The sequence below is a fragment of the Schistocerca gregaria genome, chromosome 4, assembly GCF_023897955.1.
Source record: "Schistocerca gregaria isolate iqSchGreg1 chromosome 4, iqSchGreg1.2, whole genome shotgun sequence".
NCBI classification, from domain to species: domain Eukaryota; kingdom Metazoa; phylum Arthropoda; class Insecta; order Orthoptera; family Acrididae; genus Schistocerca; species Schistocerca gregaria.
Window position 1 is genome coordinate 92475856 of NC_064923.1, and position 23271 is coordinate 92499126.

General features: G+C 42.5%; 1 protein-coding gene across 14 annotated transcripts in view; it reads right to left on the minus strand.

The window, feature by feature from the left end:
• LOC126365747 (adipokinetic hormone/corazonin-related peptide receptor variant I-like) overlaps window positions 1-23271 on the minus strand; it is a 1043803-nt gene that overhangs the window by 52656 nt on the left and 967876 nt on the right. For 6 of the 14 annotated variants that reach the window (XM_050008214.1, XM_050008209.1, XM_050008210.1 and 3 more), the window contains 2 exons: window positions 22712-22838; window positions 19318-19490 (listed from right to left, as the gene is read on the minus strand). In XM_050008214.1, the coding sequence (XP_049864171.1) occupies window positions 19318-19490; window positions 22712-22838 (300 nt within the window). The remainder of the gene's footprint in view (window positions 1-19317; window positions 19491-22711; window positions 22839-23271) is intronic. The other 8 variants (XM_050008213.1, XM_050008217.1, XM_050008216.1 and 5 more) reach the window with 3 other exon arrangements.

The following is a 23271-nucleotide window of genomic DNA, read 5'->3' on the forward strand; positions in this document are numbered from 1 at the left end:
CATTAATAAACGGTCACAACGCCCATATAGTACTAGGGACAGAAAGTTGACTGAAACCAGACGTAAACAGTAATGAAATCCTAAACTCAGATTGGAATGTATACCGCAGAGACAGGCTGTACAGAGAAGGGGGAGGCGTGTTTATAGCGATAAGAAGTGCAATAGTATCGAAGGAAACTGACGGAGATCCGAAATGTGAAATGATTTGGGTGAAGTTCACGGTTAAAGCAGGCTCAGACATGGCAATTGGATGTCTCTATATGCCTCCTAGCTCAGCAGCTCTTGTGGCTGAGCACCTGAGGGATAATTTGGAAAATATTTCGAGTAGATTTCCCCACCATTTTATAGTTCTGGGTGGAGATTTTAATTTGCCAGATATACTGGAAGACTCAAACGTTCATAAAGGGTGGCAGGGACAAAGAATCCAGTAAAATGTTTTTAAGTGCTTTATCTGAAAACTACCTTGAGCAGTTAAAGAGAGAACCGACTCGTGGCGACAACATATTAGACCTTCTGGTGACAAACAGACCGGAACTATTTGAAACAATTAACGCAGAACAGGGAATTAGCGATCATAAAGCGGTTACGGCATCGATGATTTTAGCCGTAAATAGAAATATTAAGAAAGGTAGGAAGATTTTTCTGTTTAGCAAAAGTGACAAAAAGCAGTATACAGAGTACCTGACGGTTCAACACAAAAGTTTTGTCTCAAGGACAGACAGTGTTGAGGATCAGTGGACAAAGTTCAAAACCATCGTACAATATGCGTTAGATGAGTATGTGCCAAGCAAGATCGTAAGAGATGGAAAAGAGCCACCGTGGTACAAGAACCGAGTTAGAAAACTGCTGCGGAAGCAAAGGGAACTTCACAGCAAACATAAACATAGCCAAAGCCTTGCAGACAAACAAAAATTACGCGAAGCGAAATGTAGTGTGAGGAGGGCTATGCAAGAGGCGTTCAGTGAATTCGAAAGTAAAGTTCTATGTACTGACTTGGCAGAAAATCCTAAGAAATTTTGGTCTTATGTCAAAGCGGTATGTGGATCAAAACAAAATGTCCAGACACTCTGTGACCAAAATGGTACTGAAACAGAGGATGACAGACTAAAGGCCGAAATACTAAATGTCTTCTTCCAAAGCTGTTACACAGAGGAAGACTGCACTGTGCTTCCTTCTCTAGATTGTCGTACAGATGACAAAATGGTAGATATCGAAATAGACGACAGAGGGATAGAGAAACAATTAAAATCGCTCAAAAGAGGAAAGGCCGCTGGACCTGATGGGATACCAGTTCGATTTTAAACAGAGTACGCGAAGGAACTTGCCCCCCCCCCCCCCTTCTTGCAGCGGCCTACCGCAGGTCTCTAGAAGAGCGTAGCGTTCCAAAGGATTGAAAGGATTGGAAAAGGGCACAGGTCATCCCCGTTTTCAGGAAGGGACGTCGAACAGATGTGCAGAACTATAGACCTATATCTCTAAAGTCGATCAGTTGTAGAATTTTGGAACACGTATTATGTTCGAGTATAATGACTTTTCTGGAGACGAGCAGTCTACTCTGTAGGAATCAGCATGGGTTTCGAAAAAGACGGTCGTGTGAAACCCAGCTCGCGTTATTCGTCCACGATACTCAGAGGGCCATAGACACGGGTTCACAGGTAGGTGCCGTGTTTCTTGACTTCCACAAGGCGTTCGATACAGTTCCCCACAGTCTTTTAATGAAAAAAGTAAGAGCATATGGACTATCAAACCAATTATGTGATTGGATCGAGGAGTTCCTAGATAACAGAAAGCAGCATGTCATTCTCAATGGAGAGAAGTCTTCCGAAGTAAGAGTGATTTCAGGTGTGCCGCAGGGGAGTGTCATAGGACCGTTGCTATTCACAATATACATAAATGACCTGGTGGATGACATCGGAAGTTCACCGAGGCTTTTTGCAGGTGATGCTGTGGTGCATCGAGAGGTTGTAACAATAGAAAATTGTACTGAAATGCAGGAGGATCTGCAGCGAATTGACGCATGGTGCATGGAGTGGCAATTGAATCTCAATGTAGACAAGTGTAATGTGCTGCGAATACATAGAAAGATAGAATCCTTATCATGTAGCTACAAAATAGCAGGTCAGCAACTGGAAGCAGTTAATTCCATAAATTATCTGGGAGTACACATTAGGAGTGATTTAAAATGGAATGATCATTTAAAGTTGGTCGGTAAAGCAGATGCCACACTGAGTTTCATTGGAAGAATCCTAAGGAAATGCAATCCGAAAACAAAGGAAGTAGGTTACAGTACGCTTATTCGCCCACTGCTTGAATACTGCACAGCAGTGTGGGATCTGAACCATATAGGGTTGATAGAAGAGATAGAGAAGATCCAACGGAGAACAGCGCTCTTCGTTACAGGATCATTTAGTAAACGCGAAAGCGTTACGGAGATGATAGATAAACTCCAGTGGAAGACTCAGCAGGAGAGGCGCTCAGTAGCCCGGTACGGGCTTTTGTTAAAGTTTAGAGAACATACCTTCACCGAAGAGTCAAGCAGTATACTGCTCCCTCCTACGTATATCTCGCGAAGAGACCGTGAGGGTAAAATCAGAGAGTTTAGAGCCCACACAGAAGCATACCGACAATCCTCCTTTCCACGAACAATAAGAGACTGGAATAGAAGGGAGAACCGATAGAGGTACTCAGGTACCTTCAGCCACAGACCGTCAGGCGGCTTGCGGAGTATGGATGTAGACGTAGGATGTAGATGTAGATGTAGATGTACACTCGCTCCTAGTATCTGTTGAGTGCTGTACCCCTACACTCTATATATGAACATTCATAAAAGCTGGAAGCTCTTAGCGTCACGATTCATGGCTTCAGTATTCCAATCTGTAAAATAGCCGCTGAGAATTTCAGAACCTTCAAGGGTGCTACTGACATCATTATCAAATCAAAAGTTGAAGCTTGTGGTAACAGTGTATAGTTCAGAAATTTTGCAAATATGAAGTTTTCAGCAGGTTGCCATGAACTGTTGTTCAAACTGACATATTCTTTATTGAAATCGTAGGAGGCCACCATTTTCTTCGACTCTCCTTGAGGGAGACTGCAAATTGTAAAGGCCTTGCAAAATGCCGTGGATGGCATATATCAGCCTTGAAACGCAACTAGATTAAGCCTGAAACAGACAGGCTACTACATTTCATGCCTAAGGTTAACAGACAGTTTTATCTGAACCTCAAGAAAGAGTATGTACTTCATGAAAATGCTGATATTGAAGACCATGAAGTATTGGGATAGGCCGTAATTGTGTCAGTGGCGCATTTAGCATCTGTTCCTTATTTTTTGATTGTAGTTTCATGTTAAACACAGACTACACAACAGTCAAAAGACACTATTGCCACTAGCCTGTGTATGAAAATTTTGTGGATTAACATTAATAACAATAACTCGAAATATTAATTAAAATTTCACAATATAAAATAGCTATATGATTTTTTATGTGAGATATAGAATATTAAGAGTTGGTTACAAAATAAGTCGAACATAAGACACTGGCAATTTATCTACAAATCTGATTTTCACAAACCTCTATTTTTCTCAAAGCTTTGTTCCTGTGCTTTGGGCTTTATGGTTCTCAGTGGCTCAATTCTGATGTGTTTCTAAAACTCAAGCATGATCAGGGAAATCAGAAAATTGAAAGTTACATGATCGGTTTGATTTACTCACTGTAATTATTTGGTTTGCATTAAAAATGAGTACATTGCTCTGAACAGGTAGATCATTCAGTCATAACGAAAGGTTCTAAAGTAAACACACTGTGTCTATTGTGTTCACATATTTGTTGGGAACAAAGTGCAGAATTTTGGTGATAACACAAAGATATTATTTGAACTCCATTTTGTACGTTAAAAACCTTGGAAGCATTAAGGTAATACTGCGTTTCTGTGGTGTTATTTGAAGGCTGCGGCTTGTAAATTTTCGTTGGCCAGATAGAGTTCAACCTAGAGCAAACAGTTTGCTACAGGGCTGCTGATATTTGGCCTTAGCTGCGCCGCGAAATCTAATTGTCTGCAAATTTCCCAATTGCGTCAGGAGTTATAGTTTTGCAGTATGTCAAAACTTACATTTAAATTTATTCTCTGAAAAAAATATTGCAGAGATTGGCATATGGCCCCTGATACATCACAATTTCCTCTCATTTCCTGCTCTACTCGCAAACGGCGCACTCGAAGTATGAGTATCGGAGAGCCTTAGTATCAATTTTAAAATTGTGATTGGTCATTACACAAATTTAATGCTGGTGGAAGTAATTTGTTACTTGACTTTTTTGCAACATACATTTTCGTAATTCAGCTTCACGTGACCTGTAATTCTGTCTATAGTGTCTGCCAGTGAAGTTTGATAGGTATCTCTACAACAATCTCATAATTAATGAACCTATGATGAAATGTATTGCTCTGCTTTGGATCTTTGATATTATCCCTCTTAATCTTAACGTGGCAAGTGACCCACTCTGAGAAGCAATACTCTCATTCTTCATGCAGAATACATTACAATTGTTTATGTTGAGGCCTGTCGTCGCCTTGCATTTTGCCTCAAATTACTGCTACTATAACATCTCTGTACACAACAGTATCAACTGTAAGCAGCCTTATGTCCTTTCTGAACTAAGTTACCGACTCATTTACGTGCATTATGTAAAGTAACACCAACTACAGTATTCCTCTGGGGATGCCCAAAACTCCTTCCATATCTCATTACTTCTCCAAGTTAAGAAAAATACACTGAGTTATATTTGCTACGAAACCCTTCATGCAGTCACAAAGCTGGTCTGATGTTTTATGAGCTCACATTTTTTTCAGTAGATGATAGTGCATAACAGTGTCGAATGCATTTCAGAAGTCAATCATGGCTCCACTATATTGACTTCTAAATCTCACAGACAGTCAGAGCAAGATGAATTTCAGACGACTGCCTTTTCACAGTTGGAATGGCTAAGAAGATACTCCGATGGGTTAATGATGTTAAAAGTCATTCTGGGGATGGATGGCTGAAGTATGGTAAAGGAATCTATTTCACAGCTTCTGAAGAGTCTACAAAATAAAGTTTTTGTTACAAAAATTACACGTTTACATTATCACAACAGTAAAAAAAAAAAATCTGCGTGTGGCATTGAGGGCCGCAAGTCCCATCTGGAATGTTCGACTGGCTGGTGCAGGCCTTTTTATTTGGCAATGTTACTTATAATCAGTCTTGATTGCAATAAAGACTGATTATAAGTAACATTGTAAAATTCACTGATTGCTGCTATCCTATCAGACATTTTGTCTGTTTTTGCTTTTTATTTGGTGCTGATCCGGCCAGTTGTGCGACGATGATGACGGAATGATGATGAGGGCTATACAAATAGCCACTCCCGAGCTGAGAAAACTTCCGGCCCGGTCGGGAATCGAACCCGAAACCTCGTGATCAAGAGTGAGAAACGCTAACTGGAAGACAACTACCTGTTGACATAACAACCCTAAACAGATGACTGAAACGCAGTACCCATTCAGCTGACCATGTAAAACATTAAATAATGATGTTATTTTATTAAACAATTTTTTATTGTTATAGGTCAGCTTTTCAGATGAGCCCGTGTCCTCAATATATGAATAAAGCAGGCAGTATGTGAGGACGGCTACAGATGGAAGATTTCTCTTCGTTGTGTGTGACTCGAGCCATGACGCACTGAATATCAGCTATGCTGTGGGACAGAACTTCAGTGCATGGTAGAGGTAATCTTTATATTGCTGATGTTCACTTAACAACAATGCGAAAAAAAATCCGTTTAGCCGTGTGGGGTAGCCGCGCGGTCTGGAGCGCCTTGTTACGGTCCGTGCAGCTCCCCCGTCGAAGGTTCGAGTCCACCCGCGAGCATGGGTATGTGAGTTGTCCACAGCGTAAGTTAGTTTAAGTTACGTTAAGTAGTATGTAGGCTTAGGGACGATGACCGCAGCAGTTTGGTCTCATAAGACCTTACCACAAATTTCCAAATTCCGTTTAAAAGTCTCCTACTTCAGCTGAAGGGCTGATTTCCTGATGACGACTTCTCATTCATGATGGAGAACCAAGTCATAAAGCCAAAAGTATCACACAAGTCTCAGCCGAAAGATGGTACAAAAATTTTGTCACTGTGTGGGAGGAGTCCAGACATGAATTAATAGAAACTCTGTGGGCAATAGTGAAGCCAAGCGTTGAAGAAAAATAATGATGCACAAATGTGCTGACGAGCTTACAGAAAAATGACGCACTGATGAAGAGAATACAAATCTTTGCTCATTTTTACTGAAGTATGCCAAAGAGAAGGAAAAATGTTGATCATGGCGAAAGGCTGGCATGCACAGATTTTGCACTTAGTTGGTTTCCTGACACTTTCTACAGCATCGTACCAAGGATGAACACTGATGGGTCAGTTTTAGCTGCTAAAAACACTAAAACTCGTGCTTCACATCACCCATATAATAATAAGAAGAATTTGCACTGTAAGTAAAAATATTCCGATAAATTGTAAGAATAAGGTTATGTTTTACATTCGTTTGAATATACTTGGATTTCCAGTGGGTTGTCTGAAGTCTACTGGCAACCTGCTGTACACTCTTGTATTGGAATACAGCACTCTGTTCTGAATCCTAGACAGATAAATGTGGAAATTAGTTTCGCTTCCAGTAATACAGCTGTGAATTTAACTCTCACTATTAACCGGAAATCCTCTACAATTCAATGTATTGATGCATGAGTGTATGAATCTCAATATTCCTAACAAACAGTGCAAAATTTGCTCCGGTACAAGCGGGGAATTTCTTTTTTAATTCACTGTAACAAATCAGCACTGGAGGTTTAAAGTAGCAAATATTAAACAAATAGTAAATATTAAATGGCAACGTACTGCAGTGGTCAAAATAAATGTTGCATATTTACGAAACCTTACTATTGAACGTTGTGATCCAGAAATACATTTTGGCATCAGTACATAGGCTTGTTTTTAATGTAATTCAAGAGGAATCTGTACATGGCTCTACTGCGAAGTCTATGGCAACTGCGCCACCTGCAAACATTGCAGGACTTGTGCTGCTCGTAATTACAAGAGTTTTGGTACTACCGAATGGTTCAGAGATCAGTATAGTACGATCGGAGGCTCCGCTTAGTCACATAGTGGTGCAATGAATGAGACCTCTGGACGTCGCAGTGAATGTCGCTGTGAGTCAAAGTTACGCCTCTAGAAACTGGAAGAAGTTTATAGCGACAGAATCAGTCGAGGATCTTCAAAGATGTGGTTGCAGGAGAAAAACAGGCGTGTAGGACCGATATCTCTGTATAACAGCAAGCAGAAGCCCTCAACACACTGTTACAGGTCTATGGTGGTAGTTCCAAACAGCTACAGCAGTGCACGTGTCAAAACTAACGATAAGAGTTATACTCCGTGAGCAGGGATTAACTCCCAGAAGACGCCTCGGCGCTCCTCTTCTTAACCGGATTTGGAGAGGAGCTCGTGTCGAGTGGGTATGAAGCTACTCTTTGTGGACTAGGCAGCAGTGGGACACGGCACTCTTTTCTGTTGAGACCCACTTCAGTCTCCACTCTGACAATACTGACATTCGTGTGTGGAGGCAACGAGGACAGCGTTTATGCCCTAGCTGTGTCATATACCACCACCCTTATCAAGACGGTTCAGTGACGTTTTGGGGGTGGAATCACAAATGGTCGCAGGACACTACTTGTGTACGTCGGAGGATGACTGGGCTGAAATGTCGAGACAACGTCCTCTTAAGCATTGTGCCGCGTTCGGCACTACTGCTATGATGCCGATGCTGAGGCAACATCTCTGACTGAAGTGTGTGGCCTTCTCTGTGCAAGCGTAGCGTTAGAAGGGCAGCACTGACCCAGAACTGTCACCGCGGGTAAGCAGCAAGTGCGCGTCTCGATGTTTGCACGCTCAGCGCAGACCACTTGTTAGTCTGCTCTAGACGGAGGGCACCGTGCTCTGTCTTACTGGATATCGCCATGGAATATACTGGTCGGGAGTGTACTAACAAGGGAAAATCCCCATCACTCCCCCTCCCCCGCCCTCCTCCCCCGCCCTCCCCCCTCCCCAAGATTTGATGGCAAGATGCCCCAGTGGGCAGTCCAACAGAAACCGAACACATTATATAGTGGGGCATGTTGGCCACAAGCAAACCGCAGTTACGCCTGAAAATATCGCCACAATTTCTGGAATTATTCAGCGAAATCTAATGTCATCCATCCGTAGAATTGCATCTGAGACTGGTTTGAAGCGTTCCAGCACGCAGAAAATACTGAGAAAGAGCCTACACATGTTTCCATTCAAAATTCAAACGCACCAGGCCATACCCGTACGAGCTGCGCAACAAAGGGTTGCCTTTGCTAAACAGATGCTCACAATGATTGATAGTGAAGGATTTGATGTTGGCTGCATCTGGTTTACAGAGGAAGCACACTTCCACCTGAATGGATACGTGAATAAGCAGAACTGGCGACTTTGGGGTTCCGAAAAGCCATATTCGTGTGAAGTGAAACCCCTGTATTCTCCTAAAGTTACTGTGTGGGCTGCAGTATGCTTCAGACGCATTATTGGCCCTTTTTTCATTCGAGAAACCGTCACTGGTGCACGTTACGTTGCAATTTTGGAACAATTTGTCGCCACACAGCAAGCATTAGAGGATCGACCAGGTACTGAATGGTTTATGCAAGATGGAGCCCGACCACATCGGACCGAACAAGTGTTTCGATTTCTTGAGGAATACTTCGGGAATCGAGTCATTGTCTTGGAATATCCCAAATTTACTGGTGCAGGCACGGATTGGCCTCCATATTCGCCGGATTTGACTTCCTGTGACTTTTTTTGTGGGGCACAGTGAAAGACATGGTCTACCCGAAGCATCCCGCCACGCTGGACGAGCTTGAATCGGCGATCTCTGTGGCATGTGAATCCATTTCGGTTGAGACACTACGAAATGTGATGGCGAATTTCATTCTTCGTTTGCGCCACCTCTGTAGTGCCAATGGTGAACATTTTGAAAACATTATGATGTGATTGTTTGCAAAGATTGTTTTCATACGATTATTTCACTTATGTATGCTGATATGAGCCCTTTGATTGTGGCACTATACACAATCATTAACCTGGCTCCAGTGAGGTAGGGTGCCCTTCCCTATTCCTCCACTGGAGTAATTCCTGTCTGGCGCGTCCACATCGCGGGGGTGGGCATCCTACACTTCAGTAGGTCGGAGTACTACGATGGCTGAGTTCAGGCAGGGACCCAATCCCGTGGGGCATAACACAGAACCCATGCCCAGGGTTACGGGTGAAGACCTTAATGGCAGCGACGGCGAACAAGAAAGACTTCGGAACGGCGTAGCTGGCAGATGAGGCAACCCTCCTTCCTGGGGATTAAATGAGAAGGGAACCACTGCCTTGTGGTGGAAGATAAACTCCAAAGGCTAAGGGAGACAACCCCAACAGAAAATCCTTCCTTGCGTTAGGCCTAGGAAGCCAGTAGGAAAGTCTTCACATATTGCTTTCAAAACACAGACGAGCCTCGGAACGAACCACTTAGGATTTGACCCCACTGCTTCAAGTACTGGTGCAAATGATGGGAGACCTGATGATATTCATTAGTACAAGAAGATGAAACCAACTGGACTAAAAAAAACTATTATTGGCACCCTTAATATATTAACCCTCAATGGAAAAATGGAAGAAATGACAGATGTACTAACAGAGAGGAAGTTAGATATATTGGGATTAAGCGAAACAAAGTGGAAGGGAAAAGGTGAGAAGAATTTGAGAGGAGGAGGAAAACTGTACTGGAGTGGGAATAACAGGTCTGGAAGAAATGGTGTGGCAGTGATGATGAATAAGAATGTACAAAGCTGTATTGAAAATGTGAGATATATATCAGACAGGATCATAATCTTAAGCCTGAGATTCCAAAAAGAAACACTAAAAGTAATCCAGATTTATGCACCTCAAGTGGGATGTAACGAAGAAGAGAAGATAGACTTTGAAAATGTGTTAGAAAACCATATAGACAGTGCAAATATAGTGATGGGAGATTTTAATGCACAGGTAGGCAAAGACAGAAAGGGATTTGAGCAAGTATTGGGATGTTTTGGATATGGAGGCAGAAATGAAGAAGGGGAAAGACTCCTGGATTTGTGCCAGAGGAATGGAATGAAAATAGCAAACAGCTGGTTTATGAAGAGAGAAAGTCATGTTATCACCAGATACAGTTGGGATGGAAGAACGAAGAATGTAATTGATTATATTCTAGTAGATAGGGAATGGGGAGAGAAAGTAACAAATGTGAAGGTAATTCCAAGTGTGAATGCAGATGGAGACCATAAATTACTGGTGGGACAATGGAAAATGAATCAGTGTGTGAAAAATAGAAAACAGAAGAAAGTGATGAGGATACGGGATTGGAAATTGAAGGAGAGTGAATGTGCTGAGAAGTACAGAGAATTAATAACACAAAAATTTCCAAAAGAAGTCTTCTGCGATGTAGGAAAAGAATGGAGTTTATTCAAAGACATTTTAGTCGAAGCAGCACAAAAAGTATGTGGCAGAACATCTGGAAAGGAAAAAATAAGACAGACAAGTTGGTGGGATGATACCACAATCCAAGCAGTTAGAAGAAAAAATGGAGCATGGAGAAAATGGTGGAAAACTAAAAATGTCGAAGATCATAAAAGATATATAGAGGAAAAGAAGTGCAAAGAAATAGTGGAAACAGCAAAGAAAAAGGCATGGGAAGAGTTTACAAAAAAAAAAAAAAAAAAAAAAAAAAAACTTGAAGAAGATGTGAAGAGCAATAAGAAAATGTTCTATAAAATGATGAAAAATAAAAGGAAGGCTTCTGAAGTACCAGTAAACATGGAAACAGAGGACGGTACCATTATTGAAGAGCCAGGGAATATAAAAGATCTCTGGAAAGAACATTTTAAGAAGCTGTTAAAAGCTGGCTGTATAGAGTACTATCAAGCGTGTGGAGAAATAGTGAAATACCTGACGACTGGAGAATAGGAGACATTGTTCCCATCTTCAAGAAAGGCAATAAAAGACTTTGTAAAAACTACAGAGGAATAGCCCTCATGGGTCATACAGCCAAGATTTTTGAAAGAATTTTACTAAATCGAATAAGTTCAAATGGTTCAAATGGCTCTGAGCACTATGGGACTCAACTGCTGTGGTCGTTAGTCCCCTAGAACTTAGAACTACTTAAACCTAACTAACCTAAGGACATCACACACATCCATGCCCAAGGCAGGATTCGAACCTACGACCGTAGCAGTCGCACGGTTCCGGACTGCGCGCCTAAATCGAATAAGTGAAAAGATAGAAAAGGAGTTGAGTGAAGAACAGCATGGGTTTAGGAAAGGAAGGAGCACGATCGACCTGATATTTTCAATCCGTCAACTGATGGAAAAAAGTTGGGAGTATATCAAAAGGGTGATAATGGTTTTTATAGACATAGAAAAGGCATATGACTCAGGAAGGAGATTAGGAGATTAGTGTTTAACGTCCCGTCGACAACGAGGTCATTAGAGATGGAGCGCAAGCTCGGGTGAGGGAAGGATGGGGAAGGAAATCGGCCGTGCCCTTTCAAAGGAACCATCCCGGCATTTGCCTGAAGCGATTTAGGGAAATCACGGAAAACCTAAATCAGGATGGCCGGAGACGGGCTTGAACCGGCGTCCTCCCGAATGCGAGTCCAGTGTGCTAACCACTGCGCCACCTCGCTCGGTCATATGACTCAGTTGACAGCGAAAGACTCTGGGAAGAACTGAAGAAGATAGATATAGAAGATGGATACATTAATGTTATAAAGACAATGTACAGAGACCAAAATTGTAGAATTAGAACACCATTGGGGAACTCTGAATACTTCGAAATAAGACAAGGACGTAAGCAAGGAAGTATTCTATCTCCTGGGCTTTTTAATATTGTGATGGAGGGAATGAATAGGGCAGTTAAAGATATAGTAAAAGAAAAAGACAAAAAGATGATTTTTGCAGATGATATGGTAATATGGGGTGATAAAGAGGTAGATGTACAGTTACAGCTTGATGCGTGGAAGGAAATAATGAAAAGGTATGGATTAAAAATAAATAAAGATAAGAGTGAAGTAATGGTATTTGGAAGAGAGAAAGGAATCAATGGAAATATTACCTTGAATGGAGAACCCCTCAAAGTGGTAGAACGTTTCACTTATTTAGGGAGTGAAATATCTATGGATGGAAGAATAACTAACGAAATTAATAGGAAATTACAGAAGGGAGGCAATTTCTACCAAACAATAAAACATCTGATTTGGAATAATGAGGTTTCAGAAAGAGCAAAACTCCTTATAAGAATTATTACATCCCTATTGTCACCTATGGTGGAGAAACATGGACAATGACAGAAAGGGACTGGAGGAGACTGCAAGCAGGGGAAATGAAATTTCTCAGAGCAGTTAAGGGAAAAACAAGAATGGGCAGAGTAAGGAATGTAGAGATTCGAAAGGACCTCAAACAAGAAAGTATGAGAGAAGAAATTGAAAGAAAGAGATTAAGATGGTATGGGCATGTTAAGAGGATGCATGGGCAGAGACTCCCCAAACTAAAAATGAATGGGAAAAGACCTCGAGGGCGCCCAAGAACACGGTGGAAAATGGGAGTGAGAATATCTGTTGAAAGGAGAGGTGTGACCTGGCAGCAAGTGGAGGAAGAAAAGTGGTGGGAGGACCGAGCCAAATGGAGAGGACTCGTCAGCACCCAGACCCTTCAGTAACTGGAGCGGGATTCGGATATAGATAGATGCTGATATGAGCTGTACAGCGTACAGCGCCATCTGTTAGCAGGTTTTGTAACTATTATTTCAAACTGCTGTATAAACTTATTACAGCTTTCACAATAAACATACCGTTTACTGCATTCCTCTATCGATCTCTGTTTTCGAAATATTTAATTTTGAAATCAGGAAGCCCTTTTCTGGACACCCTGTACTTGCGACGGTAACATATTCTTACCACACGACTTCTACAACCAGTGTATAGAATGATAAATGCTAACATTGCAAAAGAACAGACACGTCAATGGCCGGTAGGACAGTTTACAGTTTTGTGAAAAAGGAAATGGGGCACGAGGGAGATTTGAATGCGAATCTCTCGCTTTGCAGTCCAACAGCGTGACCACATGACCATGACGCCTTGATTTTTGCAATTCGCTCGTTGTAGCACATCTTGAGCTTGGAAAGCTAACCTTCTTTTTCCTTCCTTTTTCAGAGTTCAGTACATCTCCTTCCTGTTTTCATATTTGATCGTGTTCAGTTTTTATAGGCTGTCCACTGGGTAATCTTGCCAGTGAATGAAGGGGGAAGGGAGGGGGGCGTGGGAGAGGGTTGGGATAGGGAGTTCCCCTTGTAAACATTCAAGTTTGTGAACGAATAATAAGTGTAGAAATTGTCTAGGTTAACGGTATTGAGGGATCAGTGTTTTTAGGTACTATGTAATGACAGTTTTGTCTCAGGTTATGGTTTCTGGCTGCCAGGTGCCCACGCGAGACTTTGATGTACCCTTGGACTGCTGACGCATTCTTGTTATCTCGTCATAGCCGACTACAGTGTGTTTACTAATCTGAGTAAAGTTGCTATCCCAACATTAATTACTATTTGCGCATGGGCAGTTAGGCTCACCTTCATTACTGAGGCATTCATTTTTCCCTATTTCTTCAGTGGTCGCTACTGCAATACGAGATTTAAAACATGTACAATACACAGAATGACAATTATTGAACTATATGAAAGAAAGATAAATTACTTAAAATATGCGGCATGCACACACTTTATTCAACATGTAAACGTCATTACACATACTCAGATTTATGTTGTGGCATGTTCGATATGTCTGCGATCATTGGCGTTGATGAGGAGCAGATGAACAGCGAAATTCTGCATGACCCGTTGTAATCTCGGAACAACGACGCTGTCAGCTCAGCAATGGTTTTGGATTTAGTAGCTGTAAATTCTTTGATACAGCCCAGCAAAGAGGAGTCAGATGTGTTCAGAACCGGAGAATACTGCGTCTACTTGAGGCTCAAGACAGTGGCCTCTGGGTACTCGAGGGCCAGAATGTGGTCCTCAAAGTGCTCCTCCAGGATATCAATCTCCTGCTTCGATGAGGTCGAGCTCCGTCTTGCACGAACCACATCTTGTCGAAATCAGGGTTACTTTGGATAATGGGGATGAAATCATCTTCCAAAACCTTCGCGTACGTTTCGGTACCCACCGCGCCATCGAAGAATATCGCACCGATTATTCCGTGACTGGACATTGGACACCACAGTGTCACCACTTGACGGTGAAGAGACTTCTAGATTGCGAAATGCGGATTTTCAGTCCCCCAAATGCATCAAGTTTGCTTATAGACGAACCGATCCAAGCGAAAGTGGGCTTCGTCGTTAAACCAAACCATACTGATTCCCATCACACCCTGCAGCGAACCGTGCAGTTTGAACTTCGTAACACAAAGCGTTCAGAAGTTATGGCGATTTTATTTCATATAGTTCAATAACTGTCACCCTGTACTTGCTTGCTTCCGCTGATTTACGATAATATTGCATTGGCCGCATGCATTAGTGAAATATTGTACCGTGTTTCCTAATACTGCGTTGTTTCAGGTGTTATTTTGTTTCCTGTATGAAGGACTTAGAAACTGAACAGACGAGTATCTGCATGTAACAAACAACAGTTGGAAACTGAACGAGTATTGCAAAAGGAATAATTTTGGTTGATAATATCAATGCTGATTTGGCTGCGATATGAAGTAAGCAAAATGTGCTCAATATACGATTATGCTCATTACTCGTTGGTTTTCTGAGTACAACTGGTGTAGTAAACTGACATGCTAAAGTCTACTAGGTGGTACCACTAATTACGTTTATGGTGGAATTTTGTTTTAAAATCGCAACATTAGCAGAATTATCAGCTGTACAATTGCGTTACACAAAGTTTGGGACTTGTGAGTATTCTGTTTTTGTAGTGTAATTTCAGTTTAGACAACTTACTTGATGCTCTGGTGAATAACTATTTATTGCGTTAAATTGACTTCTAATTCGATCAACTTCTTTGCTGTAGGATCAGTAATTGTTTTAAGACCGTTTTAATAGTTTTGAGCTACTGCTGGTATGAATAGCTACCATGTTTTAGCAAAATAATTTCTTCTCATGAGATATTTGATGACGACGGGCAGTTGTTCATTGGAACACACAACAAATTTGCTGATCTGTGAAAGTTTTTAAATAAATCTGTTTTATGAAATGTTATCTTTCAATCAATAGTTTCCACCCTTTCCTAATCTCTTTGTCCGAAGGCTTCTGCACATTTGATGAGGCCTCACTTCGGTCAGACAGGTCACCTCAGCATGGACATAGGGCATAGCCAACATCAGTCAGATAGGTCACCTAAGCATCGACAGAGATTATAGCCAACATATCAGTCAGAGAGGTCACCTCGGCATCGACAGAGTGAACCAATAAGACTGTAGTGCCGAACACGGCACAGCATCGTGTCTCCATTTGGTGGACATATTACAGCGCGATTAACGCTGATGGACGACGATGCACGCCACCACCGTCACAATCTTGTGAAAGCTTTCCTAGCGGAGTGCAGAATCAGTCAGATGGAAAGACCTCCGCATTTGCCAGATCTCAACTGCGTGCTGAAATGTGCGGTTTGCAATCGTCCAGTCCCAGCACAGAACTTACAAGGCATCATAGAGCTCGCTGTCGAATTTTCCACAGGTTTATCTGACAATTTGGTACGGATTACGCCCACCAGAATTCGAAAGAGGGCCAGTTGGTTCGTAAACAATATGTTATGCAAGATGGTAGTGAGAAGTTTCTAGCGGGATGTTTGGCAAGGGTTTTCTTTTTTATTAAGTGGAATAGTTTCACCTTCTTTATTTTTGTTTTCTTATGACTGTATCTGAGAGAACTATGTCATTTTTGTTTCTTATTACGTCCAGTATTGACAACGAAGCAGTCTGCAACATTTATTTTGACCACCCTACATGTAATTTGCCGCTGCGCCGGCACCATCTAACGTGGCAATGGGGACCAACGTGGAGTTTATATTGGCAATCTTCGTGTCGACAGTCTATTGTTTGCGTCTGCCGGCGACCTCAGCATACCGATATAAGTTTGGTTCCGTATTTGTTTGTGGTCGGTTCATAGCGCCTTTTGTTTCCGACTGACAGCAGTCTCAGTGATTTAGTAGCGCGGCGACGTCTCGTCTCATGTGCATCGATGAGAAATAAATAACGTAAAGAATGTTTGAACGCGAGCGTCTGTTACAATGCGTTTTTACGAAGTCTTGTTTTTTCAGTGTCGTAGTGCCAAGCTGATAGTCTTTGGAGCCGACACGTAAACATCTTTCCCCCTCACGCCCTTCTGCACGCTGCGCTCAGAATATTTTCCTCTTTCCCTTGTGCGCACCCTTGTTAGAACATAGATCGACGCTCAACTTTCAGAGATCGAGACTTGTGGCTCTTATGCATGCGGGAAGGGGAGGGGGGTAAGAGGGGGTGGGGGAATAGGGGGAGCGGCAGCCTTTATAAGTTTGAAGAGGTGCTTTCTGGTTCCTAAAATCTGAGATATTAAGCGTTGTTGAAGAAGCGTTGCCACATGTTTGGTTACCAGATTTATAAATCATTCTTACAGCATGTTTCTGTAGAATAAATACTTTTGTGGTCTTATCTGAACTGCCACAGAAGATTATGCCAGCGGACTGTAATGAGTGGAAGTACCAGGTGATCAAAAAGTCAGTATAAATTTGAAAACTTAATAAACCATAGAATAATGTAGATAGAGTGGTAAAAATTGGCACACATGCTTGGAATGACATGGGTTTTTATGAGAACAAAAAAAAGTATTGCTAGACGCGTGAAAGATCTCTTGCGTGCATCGTTTGGTGGTGATCGTGTGCTCAGTCGCCACTTTCGTCACGCTTGGCCTCCCAGGTCCCCAGACCTCAGTCCGTGCGATTATTGGCTTTGGGGTTAACTGAAGTCGCAAGTGTATCGTGATCGACCGACATCTCTAGGGATGCTGAAAGACAACATCCGACGCCAGTGCTTCACCATAACTCCGGACATGCTTTACAGTGCTGTTCACAACATTATTCCTCGACTATAGCTATTGTTGAGGAATGATGGGGTACATATTGAGCATTTCCTGTGAAGAACATCATCTTTGCTTTCTTACTTTGTTATGCTAATTATTGCTATTCCGATCAGATGAAGCACCATCTGTTGGTAATTTTTTGAACTTTTGTGTTTTTCTGGTTCTAATAAAACCCCATGTCATTCAAAGCATGTGTGTCAGTTTGTACCTCTCTATCTACATTATTCCGTGATTTATTCAGTTTTCAAATTTATACTGACTTTTTGATCACCCTGTATTTACAGTGTGCTAGCAAACTGCTCAGAAAGCAATAATGTGAGAAAAATTTCAGAGTGAAATGAGATGTTTAGTTAAGGTATCCATGATTAGTTGGTTATCGTCCTGAATGCCTAGGAATTGCGCAAATGGAATTTTGTTTAGTGTGTGTTCAAATTTTTGTATTTATATTACCAATAAGTCATTTTTATATTGCATAATAAGAGCCTTGATAAAATTAATGGTTTGAGTTTCGCTTTCTTCAATCTATTTACTCCCGCTTTCCATCCTTAAAAACAAAGAGGTGAGATTATCTACAGATTAAGTGAAGCGATTTCGTGGCTTTGTCGTCTGCAGTTATTAGGAGGGAAGAAAAAGTGCACTGCTAATGCAGCCGCGACCGTTGACCGAAAAAACACTATCTTTGATCATTTGCATTTAATATCGTATTTCTCAAAGGAAATTAAAATGAAAAAAAAAAAAGAAGCTGAGGGCATACGGGTGCTCAGGTAGTTTCCGAATACTCGCTCTCATTAGAACACGGAAGGACTGGGTTGGTTCACTACTGCCCCACACCCTAGCCAATGTTACGCGTTTAACCGAGCTTGAACAACGGTAGGATAAAGTCAACAATAGACCATCTCCCGAGGAACGTTGACACGGGCATTGTTCCAAATACAGGATGTATCACAAAGAATCATCGGATTAAAAAAAAACAAACTATTATGTTATTTGAGATATTGGAAAGAGCAAACTCTCGAGTTTTACATGGTTCCCGCTAGGTAGCAGCAGTGTGCGCCCACCTCAGTTTTAGTGAAAATGGTATCAGGACAACAGGAAGCGTTTTGTGTTCTACGTCTTGCGCAGTGCGGGGCAGTAATAATTGTTCAGCGTGACTTTCGTATTAGGTATGGTGTGGATGCTCCTGCAGCACAGAGCGTTAGACGATGGCATGAACAATTCAGAGAAACAGGTTGTCTTTGTAAAGGCAAATCGCCGGGCTGTCCTCCGACACAGACGTCATAGTTTCACAAGGAGTCATCAGAAATCCGCTCGAGAGTTCAACATACCCTCGATGTCCTCCTGGCGTGTGTATCATCGACGCTTACATATGAAACCATACAAAATTCATCTGCTGAACGATGTATCGGTCGCACTGGACCAAATGATTCAGCCTTACATTACTGGCCTCCAAGGTCACCAGAACTCACTGTATGTGATTATTTATCGTCGGGATTTACAAAAAATCTGTTTATGTGCCTCCGTTACCAACAACAGTGAATGAACTGAGACATCGCATAACAGTAGTTGTGGAAGCTTTAACTCAAGACATGCTCGCTGCAGTGTGGGAACGGTTTGAATACCGCACTGACAAATGCCGTGCATCTCAGGGGGGACTACTGAGCTCCTATGAACAGGTATGAAAAAAAATTGAGTTTCCCGTTCATCAAAAAACAAAATTCATTGTATATGTTTATTAGTTTCAGAAACACAGATGTGCCAAATCGGATGATTCTTTTCGATACACCCTGTATTCTCACTTGTATTACAAATGGTTCTGAATTTTCGATGGACACTTTTAAACAAGACTGTAGCCGAAGAATGTCTGCAGATGGTATAAACAACATTCGATAACAGTTTTATAGGAATCTCTGACTGTATGGGAAAACACGGAGCAGCTAATTTCCACACCACCATTCCAATGTCCATGTTCGAAGACCCTATCACGGTCTGTGGCCTGCCGCAGTCAGTGACTTTCCCAGTTATTACAGACAAATAAACAAGTAGCCTAGTGCAGCTAAATGCAGAATAAAAATTATAGAGTAGTGCCTTGGGCACGCGAAGAATGCACACCTGTTGAGGAGAGCGTGTTATGGTTTCTCACCTGCCCCCTGTCTGGTCGGGCTCGGATGTTGAACACTCCATACACAATGGGGTTCATGCACGAGTTGGTGCTGGCAAAAATGAACAGTCCTTTCTGCAGGCGGAAGTCTATCTTCATCGCAGAGTCTTTGTCAAACCACCACCTGCAACGAGTGAAAACTGATTCAGTGCTGTGAAGATTTATGAAACGAAGGGCGTGAAAACACACACACACACACACACACACGAAAGGTCACAACCCAAAACTTATGTACCAGTTAAGTTTTGTTATCAAAGAATACTTTACTCCACAAAAGGAACACTGAGAAAAGCTATTATTATTTCACTTTTGCGGATCTTTACTGTGATTTACACTGAGTGGTAACTTCTGTCAAAACTAAGAGACGACATGCAGTGCAGTCTAGTTTACAACACTCTTCTCTATATGTATTCCTCACTGGCCCAACCCATGAATCAGAGGTACGTGTGACTGCAACACACGAGTAAGGTCAAATTATTTTACTGCCCGATAATCTACTGTTTAACAAAAACAAATATTAAGCCGTCTACGATGTGTAGTTTTATACTTTCAAAGCAAAACTTGTTGGCGGAAATCTCGACCGCTAGTTTCTTAGCTATGGCCACTCACATTTATTCTGTATGCAGGGATTTCTACTCAAAAAAAAGATGCATTTCTTCCAAACAAGCAGTTTTCCAAAATTTTGGGTTAACGAAGTAAAACTGCACGACAAAGAAATATAAACCTTTCCGCAGGTAACTGTCTACGGCTGTTAAATATTTAAAAGAAGAGTATTTCGGCCATGAGCTGTACAATTGTATATTATCTGCCGGTTTCAGTTATTACAACCACTTTCACAAGCGAAAAAAAGGGCGCATCTTCTGCGAAGGCGGTTCTAATAACTGAAACTGGTAGAGAATTAACATAAGCCTACAACAGTACAACTGCTGGCGCAAATATGCTTTTATCAAAAGCAAGAAATACGGTTACAGGTCAGTATGCAAAAAGATTACTTATTTACTTTGAAGTATTTAGAAGTTACAGTCGCAACATGAGAAGTATCAACTGAAGAAATTCCAATTGTAAATACGTAAATCTGGAAACCCATCACGAACGGTAGCACACGGTGTTTATGACACTCTCAGTAAACGCTCAAAAATGGCTCTTTAATCTGAAAGTATAACTGACGCCATGTCTTAGGAAGCGCGACACTTGTTCACAGTGAAGATCACAACTTTTTTTACCGACAAGCGGTTCCAATATGTGCTGGAGATCTTCTAAAGCTCTGTTTAATCTGAAAGTAGTTGTGTAACTAAGAAGAGGGCTTAATAAACATACAGACTAAGTAGAAAATCGTAGCCTTCATTCAACAAAATTATGACTGCTATTCCCACTATGTCAATTAAATAATTTTACAAAGTTGCTTAAGAAACCTATAAATTATTTTTTTGCAAAGATGCTGTATCAGTACAACATGAACATCCACCCATGCACCTTGGATTCATTTTCCCCAAGAAGCCATGAAGGACAAACCTGTAAATCTTGTTATGGCTTCACAAATTAGCAATATTCTGTAACACAATATTCGAAGACAAAAATATTTATTTGTTCTTACTTTTTTACAAAAATATTTTGCCTGTAGTTTGTAGCATAGTCAACAGAAATATAATATATTTGTTTCTAGCCTTAGAGATTCTACGCACTCCCCACTCAAAAGTGAATGAGTAGCTGGGTGGCATACCGACTCATAGTGTGTTTTGTCTCAGTAGCGAAATGGCCTGATGGAAGAGTTACGTCGTGACAAGTATGTCGCGTTGCATGTCCGGATAACAACCGTCTTTGTATATCACATTTAAAATTAAAATACACTCCTGGAAATTGAAATAAGAACACCGTGAATTCATTGTCCCAGGAAGGGGAAACTTTATTGACACATTCCTGGGGTCAGATACATCACATGATCACACTGACAGAACCACAGGCACATAGACACAGGCAACAGAGCATGCACAATGTCGGCACTAGTACAGTGTATATCCACCTTTCGCAGCAATGCAGGCTGCTATTCTCCCATGGAGACGATCGTAGAGATGCTGGATGTAGTCCTGTGGAACGGCTTGCCATGCCATTTCCACCTGGCGCCTCAGTTGGACCAGCGTTCGTGCTGGACGTGTAGACCGCGTGAGACGACGCTTCATCCAGTCCCAAACATGCTCAATGGGGGACAGATCCGGAGATCTTGCTGGCCAGGGTAGTTGACTTACACCTTCTAGAGCACGTTGGGTGGCACGGGATACATGCGGACGTGCATTGTCCTGTTGGAACAGCAAGTTCCCTTGCCGATCTAGGAATGGTAGAACGATGGGTTCGATGCCGGGTGTTGGCCCTGTGTGCCTCGGTCGTATGTAGTCCTGATTGTGGCGCTCACCTGCACGGCACCAAACACGCATACGACCATCATTGGCACCAAGGCAGAAGCGACTCTTATCGCTGAAGACGACACGTCTCCATTCGTCCCTCCATTCACGCCTGTTGCGACACCACTGGAGGCGGGCTGCACGATGTTGGGGCGTGAGCGGAAGACGGCCTAACGGTGTGCGGGACCGTAGCCCAGCTTCATGGAGACGGTTGCGAATGGTCCTCGCCGATACCCCAGGAGCAACAGTGTCCCTAATTTGGTGGGAAGTGGCGGTGCGGTCCCCTACGGCACTGCGTAGGATCCTACGGTCTTGGCGTGCATCCGTGCGTCGCTGCGGTCCGGTCCCAGGTCGACGGGGACGTGCACCTTCCGCCGACCACTGGCGACAACATCGATGTACTGTGGAGACCTCACGCCCCACGTGTTGAGCAATTCGGCGGTACGTCCACCCGGCCTCCCGCATGCCCACTATACGCCCTCGCTCAAAGTCCGTCAACTGCACATACGGTTCACGTCCACGCTGTCGCGGCATGCTACCAGTGTTAAAGACTGCGATGGAGCTCCGTATGCCACGGCACTGGCTGACACTGACGGCGGCGGTGCACAAATGCTGCGCAGCTAGCGCCATTCGACGGCCAACACCGCGGTTCCTGGTGTGTCCGCTGTGCCGTGCGTGTGGTCATTGCTTGTACAGCTCTCTCGTAGTGTCCGGAGCAAGTATGGTGGGTCTGACGCACCGGTGTCAATGTGTTCTTTTTTCCATTTCCAGGAGTGTACATTGGACACAAACGACGTTCATACAGTAATATGTTATTTCTACAATAACTATTCTATTCTGTAATGAGCAAGAAAAGTGCAATCTACAATAAACCATCTAAAGGCCGTTAAGCTGAAATTGGGCCATTGTTGGTTTTCACAGCCCGAGAGTAGCCGCCTAAGAGGCTCACCATAAGCACATGATGTAGTACGGAGTCCAGCAGATGAAAAAGACCACCACGATGATGATGGTCATCTTGAGTGTCCTGATGCGAGCTCGACCCAGGAATCCCAGACTCGAGCGCCGGAACCTGTCTGCTGTGCAAAAAACAGAACACGGTTTGAATAATCCACCCTTTAAGTAAAAAAGAAGAATAAGACGATGAAGAAGAAAAACATCGCTGATATGAAAGACATGTAAGTTAAAAATAAGTGTGCAATAAGAAAATTAAATAATGGCCAGTGTCTCAACCTACGTCCACCCCCATCCCCCCACTTGAAACATGTGCAATGATGCTCACCCTACTTCTCCTCTAAGTGTAGGCCCACCCGTCAAACCTGAGTTAACTGTACCTGTCCATCGAAACCACTCCCTCTGTCCATCCCCACTGCTGAAGACATCATATATTTCCTTACCATCATCCTCCAAAATACCCACCCCTTCCAACGACCCCACACACTTCAGGAAATCTCCCTCGTTCAAAAATGGATCTCAGCCCTATGGGACCAGAGGTCATTATTTCCCTAGAAC